At 37.5% G+C, this 8,101-nt stretch overlaps 1 protein-coding gene and 19 non-coding genes across 20 annotated transcripts; all 20 read left to right on the plus strand.

Annotated features, from left to right (window-relative positions):
- Positions 1-65: 65 nt before the first annotated feature.
- Trnav-uac (transfer RNA valine (anticodon UAC)) lies at positions 66-138 on the plus strand. Its single transcript has one exon. It is a non-coding gene; the product is annotated as a tRNA-Val (tRNA).
- Positions 139-205: 67 nt separating this feature from the next.
- On the plus strand, positions 206-278 carry Trnav-cac (transfer RNA valine (anticodon CAC)). Its single transcript has one exon. It is a non-coding gene; the product is annotated as a tRNA-Val (tRNA).
- A 445-nt stretch (positions 279-723) lies between these two features.
- Trnad-auc (transfer RNA aspartic acid (anticodon AUC)) lies at positions 724-796 on the plus strand. The gene has a single exon. It is a non-coding gene; the product is annotated as a tRNA-Asp (tRNA).
- Positions 797-865: 69 nt separating this feature from the next.
- On the plus strand, positions 866-938 carry Trnav-cac (transfer RNA valine (anticodon CAC)). Its single transcript has one exon. It is a non-coding gene; the product is annotated as a tRNA-Val (tRNA).
- A 68-nt stretch (positions 939-1,006) lies between these two features.
- On the plus strand, positions 1,007-1,079 carry Trnav-cac (transfer RNA valine (anticodon CAC)). Its single transcript has one exon. It is a non-coding gene; the product is annotated as a tRNA-Val (tRNA).
- Positions 1,080-1,302: 223 nt separating this feature from the next.
- Trnav-cac (transfer RNA valine (anticodon CAC)) lies at positions 1,303-1,375 on the plus strand. The gene has a single exon. It is a non-coding gene; the product is annotated as a tRNA-Val (tRNA).
- Positions 1,376-1,444: 69 nt separating this feature from the next.
- Trnav-cac (transfer RNA valine (anticodon CAC)) lies at positions 1,445-1,517 on the plus strand. The gene has a single exon. It is a non-coding gene; the product is annotated as a tRNA-Val (tRNA).
- A 68-nt stretch (positions 1,518-1,585) lies between these two features.
- On the plus strand, positions 1,586-1,658 carry Trnav-uac (transfer RNA valine (anticodon UAC)). The gene has a single exon. It is a non-coding gene; the product is annotated as a tRNA-Val (tRNA).
- A 67-nt stretch (positions 1,659-1,725) lies between these two features.
- Positions 1,726-1,798, plus strand: Trnav-aac (transfer RNA valine (anticodon AAC)). The gene has a single exon. It is a non-coding gene; the product is annotated as a tRNA-Val (tRNA).
- A 69-nt stretch (positions 1,799-1,867) lies between these two features.
- Positions 1,868-1,940, plus strand: Trnav-uac (transfer RNA valine (anticodon UAC)). Its single transcript has one exon. It is a non-coding gene; the product is annotated as a tRNA-Val (tRNA).
- Positions 1,941-2,400: 460 nt separating this feature from the next.
- On the plus strand, positions 2,401-2,473 carry Trnav-aac (transfer RNA valine (anticodon AAC)). Its single transcript has one exon. It is a non-coding gene; the product is annotated as a tRNA-Val (tRNA).
- A 68-nt stretch (positions 2,474-2,541) lies between these two features.
- Positions 2,542-2,614, plus strand: Trnav-cac (transfer RNA valine (anticodon CAC)). The gene has a single exon. It is a non-coding gene; the product is annotated as a tRNA-Val (tRNA).
- A 67-nt stretch (positions 2,615-2,681) lies between these two features.
- Trnav-cac (transfer RNA valine (anticodon CAC)) lies at positions 2,682-2,754 on the plus strand. Its single transcript has one exon. It is a non-coding gene; the product is annotated as a tRNA-Val (tRNA).
- Positions 2,755-2,822: 68 nt separating this feature from the next.
- On the plus strand, positions 2,823-2,895 carry Trnav-cac (transfer RNA valine (anticodon CAC)). The gene has a single exon. It is a non-coding gene; the product is annotated as a tRNA-Val (tRNA).
- Positions 2,896-2,962: 67 nt separating this feature from the next.
- On the plus strand, positions 2,963-3,035 carry Trnav-uac (transfer RNA valine (anticodon UAC)). Its single transcript has one exon. It is a non-coding gene; the product is annotated as a tRNA-Val (tRNA).
- A 67-nt stretch (positions 3,036-3,102) lies between these two features.
- Positions 3,103-3,175, plus strand: Trnav-cac (transfer RNA valine (anticodon CAC)). The gene has a single exon. It is a non-coding gene; the product is annotated as a tRNA-Val (tRNA).
- Positions 3,176-3,620: 445 nt separating this feature from the next.
- Positions 3,621-3,693, plus strand: Trnad-auc (transfer RNA aspartic acid (anticodon AUC)). Its single transcript has one exon. It is a non-coding gene; the product is annotated as a tRNA-Asp (tRNA).
- A 69-nt stretch (positions 3,694-3,762) lies between these two features.
- On the plus strand, positions 3,763-3,835 carry Trnav-cac (transfer RNA valine (anticodon CAC)). The gene has a single exon. It is a non-coding gene; the product is annotated as a tRNA-Val (tRNA).
- A 68-nt stretch (positions 3,836-3,903) lies between these two features.
- Positions 3,904-3,976, plus strand: Trnav-cac (transfer RNA valine (anticodon CAC)). The gene has a single exon. It is a non-coding gene; the product is annotated as a tRNA-Val (tRNA).
- Positions 3,977-5,412: 1,436 nt separating this feature from the next.
- On the plus strand, positions 5,413-8,024 carry LOC149738247 (uncharacterized). The gene is made up of 6 exons (XM_089875015.1): positions 5,413-5,548; positions 5,631-5,720; positions 5,797-5,866; positions 6,302-6,637; positions 6,847-7,080; positions 7,503-8,024. The coding sequence occupies exons 1-6, from the start codon at positions 5,471-5,473 to the stop codon at positions 7,583-7,585; spliced, it is 891 nt and encodes a 296-aa protein (XP_089731141.1). The 5' UTR covers positions 5,413-5,470; the 3' UTR covers positions 7,586-8,024.
- The last annotated feature ends 77 nt before the right edge of the window (positions 8,025-8,101 follow it).

Below are 8,101 nucleotides of genomic sequence, written 5' to 3' on the forward strand. Positions count from 1 at the left end.
TTTTTATATTAACATTAATTTTATACTTTTGTTTCATAAGCCAAGTGCTGATTTCTGTTGCAACAGTTTCCGTAGTGTAGTGGTTAACACGTTTGCTTTACACGCGAAAGGTCCCCGGTTCGAGCCCGGACGGAAACATTTTTGACATTAACATTAATTTTATATGTTAGTTTTATCAGTCTAGTAATGCTTATTGTTCTTAACGGTTTCCGTAGTGTAGTGGTTATCACGTTCGCCTCACACGCGAAAGGTCCGCGGTTCGAGCCCGGGCGGAAACCTTTTTGACATTAACATTAATTTCATATGTTAGTTTTATCAGTCTAGTAATGCTTATCACATTCGCCTTACACGCTAAATGTCCTCGCTTCGCGCCCTCGCGGAAACATTTTTTATATATCAACATTCATTTTATACGTTAGTTTCATAAGCCGAATGATGCTTACTGTTTTCAACGGTTTCCGTAGTGTAGTGGTTATAACGTTCGCCTAACAAGCTAAATGTCCCCGGTTCGTGCCCGGGCAGAAACATTTTTAGTATTAAAATGCGTTTCCATAACGTTTAAATTATTAGCCAATTGATTGTAAATATATCATCGATTTCCGTGGTGTAGTGGTTATCATGTTCGAAGGTCCCCGATTTGATCCCGGGCGGTAACATTTTTGACATTAACATTAATTTCATATGTTAGTTTTATCAGTCTAGTAATGCTTACTGTTCTTAACAGTTTCCGTAGTGTAGTGGTTATCACGTTCGCCTATCACCCGAAAGTTCCCCGGTTCGAGCCCGTGCGGAAACATTTTTTTATATTAACATTAATTTTATACGTTAGTTTCATAAGCCAAGTGCTGCTTTCTTGTTTGCAACAGTCTCTGTAGTGTAGTGGTTATCACGTTCGCCTCACACGCGAAAGGCCCTCGGTTCGAGGCCGGGCGGAAACATTATTTTTATATTAACATTAATTCCATACGTTAGTTTCATAAGCCAAGTGCTGCTTACTGTTTGCACAGTTTCCGTAGTGTAGTGGTTATCACGTTCGCCTCACACGCGAAAGGCCCTCGGTTCGTTCCCGGGCAGAAACTAATGGGTTGCCCAAATTATCAGCTATAAATAAAAAAATAAAAAAAATCCAAAAAAATAAACACCCACAAAGTAACATACATGGTAAGTCGTAAGCTGGCACGAGGTGTTAAACCCGTGTGATAACGACTGTCGGTTTCCGGCCACGCGAGGATAAAGTAAGTTACATTCATACTGTTCTCAACAGTTTTTCAGCCAAGTGAGGCCTGTTGTAATCTACCTACAGTTTCCGTAGTGTAGTGGTTATCACGTTCGCCTCACACGCAAATGGTCCCCGGTTCGAGCCCGAGCGGGAACATTTTTTATATATTAATATTCATTTTGTACGTTAGTTTCATAAGCCAAGTGCTGCTTCCTGTTTGCAACAGTTTCCGTAGTGTAGTGGTTATCACGTTCGCCTCACACGCGAAAGGTCCCCGGTTCGAGCCCGGGCGGAAACAGTTTTTTATATTAACATTAATTTTATACTTTTGTTTCATATGCCAAGTGCTAATTTCTGTTTGCAACAGTTTCCGTAGTGTAGTGGTTATCACGTTTGCTTTACACGCGAAAAGTCCCCGGTTCGAGCCCGGACGGAAACATTTTTGACATTAACATTAATTTCATATGTTAGTTTTATCAGTCTAGTAATGCTTACTGTTATTAACGGTTTCCGTAGTGTAGTGGTTATCACGTTCGCCTAACACGCGAAAGGTCTCCGGTTCGAGCCCGGGCGGAAACATATTTTTTATATTAACATTAATTTTAACCGTTAGTTTTATAAGCCAAGTGCTGCTTTCTGTTTGCAACAGTTTCCGTAGTGTAGTGGTTATCACGTTCGCTTTACACGCGAAAGGTCCCCGGTTCGAGCCCGGGCGGAAACATTTTTGAAATTAAGATTAATTTGTAACAGTTTTTTTTTATATTAACAATAATTTCATACGTTAGTTTCATAAGCCAAGTGCTGCTTACTGTTTGCAATAGTTTCCGTAGTGTAGTGGTTATCACGTTCGAGCCCGGTTTCCGTAGTGTAGTGGTTATCACGTTCGTTGCAATAGTTTCCGTAGTGTAGTGGTTATCCCCGGTTCGAGCCCGGGCGGAAACATTTTTGACATTAAGATTAATTTGAAACAGTTTTTTTTTTAAATTAACAATAATTTCATACGTTAGTTTCATAAGCCAAGTGCTGCTTACTGTTTGCAATAGTTTCCGTAGTGTAGTGGTTATCACGTTCGCCTAACACGCGAAAGGTCCCCGGTTCGTGCCCGGGCGGAAAATTTTTGACATTAACATTAATTTCATATGTTAGTTTTATCAGTCTAGTAATGCTTACTTTTCTTAACGGTTTCCGTAGTGTATTGGTTATCACGTTCGCTTAACACGCGAAAGGTCCCCGGTTCGAGCCCGGGCGGAAACAGTTTTTTATATTAACATTAATTTTATACTTTTGTTTCATAAGCCAATTGCTGATTTCTGTTTGCAACAGTTTCCGTAGTGTAGTGGTTATCACGTTCGCCTCACACGCGAAAGGTCCCCGGTTCGAGCCCGGCCGGAAACATTTTTGACATTAACATTAATTTCATACGTTAGTTTTATCAGTCTAGTAATGCTTACTGTTCTTAACGGTTTCCGTAGTGTAGTGGTTATCACGTTCGCCTCACACGCGAAAGGTCCCCGGTTCGAGCCCGGGCGGAAACAGTTTTTTATATTAACATTAATTTTATACTTTTGTTTCATAAGCCAAGTGCTGAATTCTGTTTGCAACAGTTTCCGTAGTGTAGTGGTTATCTCGTTCGCCTCACACGCGAAAGGTCCCCGGTTCGAGCCCGGGCGGAAACAGTTTTTTATATTAACATTAATTTTATACTTTTGTTTCATAAGCCAAGTGCTGATTTCTGTTGCAACAGTTTCCGTAGTGTAGTGGTTAACACGTTTGCTTTACACGCGAAAGGTCCCCGGTTCGAGCCCGGACGGAAACATTTTTGACATTAACATTAATTTTATATGTTAGTTTTATCAGTCTAGTAATGCTTATTGTTCTTAACGGTTTCCGTAGTGTAGTGGTTATCACGTTCGCCTCACACGCGAAAGGTCCGCGGTTCGAGCCCGGGCGGAAACCTTTTTGACATTAACATTAATTTCATATGTTAGTTTTATCAGTCTAGTAATGCTTATCACATTCGCCTTACACGCTAAATGTCCTCGCTTCGCGCCCTCGCGGAAACATTTTTTATATATCAACATTCATTTTATACGTTAGTTTCATAAGCCGAATGATGCTTACTGTTTTCAACGGTTTCCGTAGTGTAGTGGTTATAACGTTCGCCTAACAAGCTAAATGTCCCCGGTTCGTGCCCGGGCAGAAACATTTTTAGTATTAAAATGCGTTTCCATAACGTTTAAATTATTAGCCAATTGATTGTAAATATATCATCGATTTCCGTGGTGTAGTGGTTATCATGTTCGAAGGTCCCCGATTTGATCCCGGGCGGTAACATTTTTGACATTAACATTAATTTCATATGTTAGTTTTATCAGTCTAGTAATGCTTACTGTTCTTAACAGTTTCCGTAGTGTAGTGGTTATCACGTTCGCCTATCACCCGAAAGTTCCCCGGTTCGAGCCCGTGCGGAAACATTTTTTTATATTAACATTAATTTTATACGTTAGTTTCATAAGCCAAGTGCTGCTTTCTTGTTTGCAACAGTCTCTGTAGTGTAGTGGTTATCACGTTCGCCTCACACGCGAAAGGCCCTCGGTTCGAGGCCGGGCGGAAACATTATTTTTATATTAACATTAATTCCATACGTTAGTTTCATAAGCCAAGTGCTGCTTACTGTTTGCACAGTTTCCGTAGTGTAGTGGTTATCACGTTCGCCTCACACGCGAAAGGCCCTCGGTTCGTTCCCGGGCAGAAACTAATGGGTTGCCCAAATTATCAGCTATACATAAAAAAATAAAAAAAATCCAAAAAAATAAACACCCACAAAGTAACATACATGGTAAGTCGTAAGCTGGCACGAGGTGTTAAACCCGTGTGATAACGACTGTCGGTTTCCGGCCACGCGAGGATAAAGTAAGTTACATTCATACTGTTCTCAACAGTTTTTCAGCCAAGTGAGGCCTGTTGTAATCTACCTACAGTTTCCGTAGTGTAGTGGTTATCACGTTCGCCTCACACGCGCCCGGGCAGATTCTTATTTTAGACCTCGGCAAAAATGTTTAAAATAACTCAAAACAATGTTATGTTAGAAAAGTATTTACCTATTACTTTTTGAGCAGGCCTTGGTATAAAAAGTCGAAGATACTTCAGTGGTACTAAGCGTCGAATATCAAGTGATACTCCTGCTGGTACAACTCCATCTCTTTCTGCTTGATACAATCTTCTCATATTGCATATAATAAGCCAGTTTTTGGTGACTGCCAAAGATCGAATTTCTCCTATTCTGATCTTCCTATATGACGTTAAAAAGTTTTAAACTTAAATTGGTACATTTATTCATATTGTTAGTTGTTACCTTGTTTTAATATATTTACGTGTCTTAAATTGGTATATTATTGCTTTTGTTTTATTTTATTTACAAGCCTTTATTGGTAACATTTTAACTTGTTTATTTCACCGTTGTTTATGCCAGACTTAACTGCAACTATATCAATATGGCAACATGTAAAAAAAAAGAAAGTAAAGAATTTAAAAACCTTAAAGTGACGTCGTTGTGCCCACCTCCGTGATAGTTGGCCCATTTCCGCAGGTGTTGAAAGCGGGACAAAATCTCCTTCTACAAGTACAGTCCATTTCTTGAACAAAGAGTATTCCCCGTAAGTAAGTAGAGTCTGAAGAAATGCTGTGTACTTTATATTTTCGAAGGTACCGTACTTTATGTTTTTCACTTTGTTTATACCTGTAGTTTGTTGGGGATTGGAGGGTAATCGTATTCAAGAAAACTATCAAAAATATTCCCGTCTTTTGCGCAAACAGTTTCACATTTTCTGATAAAGTCAATTTGTTTATAAACAGTTTTGTTTACATGCAAAAAGGGTCTTACTTTGGATTATTTCCTCCACACAACCAAGAGTTAACTTTTTCAAATGAGTTCTTTCTTGGTCCGATCCCCGCAAATGAGCTTTCTGAAGCGGTTGAAAATGATTCAACCAATGGAAAGTTTCCTGTGTATTTTTCTAGTCGAGCATTCTTTTGACTCCCTTTCTTTTTATTCATATTCTGTTTAAAATCTCACACTATACCATGAAAACTTTGTAGAAATAATTCTTTTGCTTTATTTATACCAGAGGAATTGTTGACTTTTATTAGAAACAACAATAACTGTTTGGTCATAATAGAATAAAAGTTTAAATTAATATTTCTCTGTTTACTGCTTACTGTTAAACTTGCTTACTGAAAAGGACGTTTAAAATGCCATTCAAGAAAAGAAAATTTGCATGTTTCTCTTGTTGTGGCCGGGGATCAAAATCAAAGAAAAACTCTATGCCAGTTAGTATTATTTGTAGTAAATTACAGTTTTACGCATTTAAACGTAAATTAGATTTATTTTAATGTATATGCTATGTACCAGGAGACCGACAGCATACACAGTTGTAATGACACAGAATCGATAGACTTTTCAAATGAAAACTCTGATTACGAAGAAACATCTAATTTTCGGGTATAATTTTTCATTCAGAAGCTAGACTGAAAAATACAACAAAACTATGTTTTAATTGCATGAATGAAAACAACAGGACAGTCAGTTGCTCTTGGCGAATACCGAACTAGATTGTCCAACTGCAAGAACTGGCACAGCCAGAATAAGTAAGCGGTTTAGATGACTTTTAGTCTGGTTCAACGTAAGCCTCGTAAAGCGTGTTGAAGTTATGGTGCCACAAAACATTTTAACCAAATGTCCTATTTCTATAATTTACGGGTAACTGTAAAGATAACACAAAGTAAACATTGTACAGTACTGACTTTCTAATGATAATTGATCTGTAGTAGTTTATAATAAATGCCGCAAGTAAGGATCTGGTGCTACGAAAACGTAGCAAACAAAAATCCTAAATAATAGTTGTATTCTTCTCTAATTTTTGTTTGTTTCGTTTTCGTAGTACCAGATTATTCCGGCATGTAGTAGTTTTAGATTATTTTAATTTAAAGGGTAATGGCATCAGTTCGGGTTTGAACCGTTAAAATCCGATTTGAACGATCGAAACTTTTCATTAGAGCCAGGCTCTCTTTTTTTGTGTTTAGTTACGAAGGCACCGAGTCCGACTGCTCACCTGGCCGATGTACATTTCACTGCGGAATCTACAAACCTCCTAAATGACAAGGCGGTCAGTTTCGATCCAAAAGTGTCACCCGATCGCACCAATCAAATCAAACCCGGCAATCGAACGTACAGAAAAACACCACACAAAGATAAACGAACGGAGGAACCCTTAATTGAAGACTTGTCAGTAAAAATCGTCCAGAAAGTAATGCGTTCTGCCCTCTCGTATTTTCTAGTAACCAATTGCATCAGCCGGAGCCTTGAAACTTTCGGCCCAATAATTTCAGAATCAAATCTTTCATTAGAAGAAAGCTCAGGTTTGTAATCTAAATTTCTTTATTGTACGTTTTAAATCGATATCGGTATTGTCAAACCCTAAGTAAATAGATATACAACTGATACCTATATTCGTTGGTAAAACCCACTGTGTACTATGTTTTTTTACATATTGAGTGTCTGTGAAAATTGGGTATTTTTTAAGTCAAAGCTGTTTGATTGGAGTTAAATAATGTTTACCATTATAAAGACACAATCTCGTGCGAATCAAGCGACGACGACGCATCTGTGGTCTCTCAGTTTGTTGATGACCTCCTACGTGACGTCATTGGTAAACTTGACGTTCGTGAAGTTGGGCAATATTTTATCGAGGATGAACTTCTGGTACCAGATAGTGATATTGGATCCAGTACAACTGGAGATTTGGTCTCAGACGTTACGAGTGAAGAGACAATAGAAGTTTCTTACTCCGATTTCGTTGAGGGTAAGATGCATCACTTAATTAAGTTTAATGCTTTTCGTTCACCATAAACAAAACGCCGATTATATATCACCTCTTTATATGTTGCTCATACTTAGAAATAGTTAAATTGTTATTATAACCAAGCAGGCAAAGGACTTGATGTAATATTTTAATATAAAGTGAGGTGGAGGAAGATGGGACACCTTTAGTACATTGTATTCAAATATCGTACTCGTACTTTTTTACAACCAACAACGGTCTATGGTAGTCGTGAAGAATATAATTATTTGAATGTTCTTGTTTACTACAAAATTGGACGAGAAAATAAAATGAAAAGGTGTCCCATCTCCACCGGCCCTCTACATAATACCTTTCTGGTTAACAGTAGCATTTGAGTTGCTACTTGCAAAAATGTTTAAAATTAATCACAAAACAATTTATAGATCCCGCAAGAATGGCATCTTCTACTAGTTCATTAGAATGGGATTCCTACGAATGCTACCGCCCAATAGGAACATTCATATAACGGATTTATCATAAACTTAATAAACGTACACTTGTTTATAAAACGACCAGCGGTTCGTATCACGACATCGTATATTTTTGTTATTTATAAAACTCGTTTGTTTTGTTGTTAACTTATTTTTCGTTGCAAGCAACTGTATATAATACATAAAATGTAAATTTTAGTGCGCACGCTGCGGTACATGTCGTAAAAAAATTAATCTCAAAATCACAATTGAAACAAACTAAAGGAGTTGAAAATAGTGGTGCGGGGTGAGATGGTATACCATACATTTGTACTATCATACTTTTATTAATTAACAACAATTCAAAAAGTTTATTAAAATACACTAAAAATAATTTAGCACACCAGGTTCTAAGTGATTTGAAAACAGGCCGGGGTAAGAAGGGACAGTTTAAAATACTTGTTAATTTTCAATAATAAACGATTTTTGTTTTAGGAATATAAGACAAAATAAAATTGTACGCTTTTAAATTTAAACATACTTTGTATTATTTCAATTTTTAGAACTTTAAT

Source organism: Ciona robusta, chromosome 3, assembly GCF_009617815.1.
Source record: "Ciona robusta chromosome 3, ASM961781v2".
Lineage (NCBI taxonomy): Eukaryota > Metazoa > Chordata > Ascidiacea > Phlebobranchia > Cionidae > Ciona > Ciona robusta.

Coding starts and splice junctions, on each gene's coding strand:
- LOC149738247 (XM_089875015.1), top strand. CDS start 5,471: ATGCCATTCAAGAAAAGAAAATTTGCATGTTTCTCTTGTTGTGGCCGG. Junction 5,721..5,796: donor AAGAAACATCTAATTTTCGG/GTATAATTTTTC, acceptor TGAAAACAACAG/GACAGTCAGTTGCTCTTGGC. Junction 6,638..6,846: donor TTCATTAGAAGAAAGCTCAG/GTTTGTAATCTA, acceptor ACCATTATAAAG/ACACAATCTCGTGCGAATCA.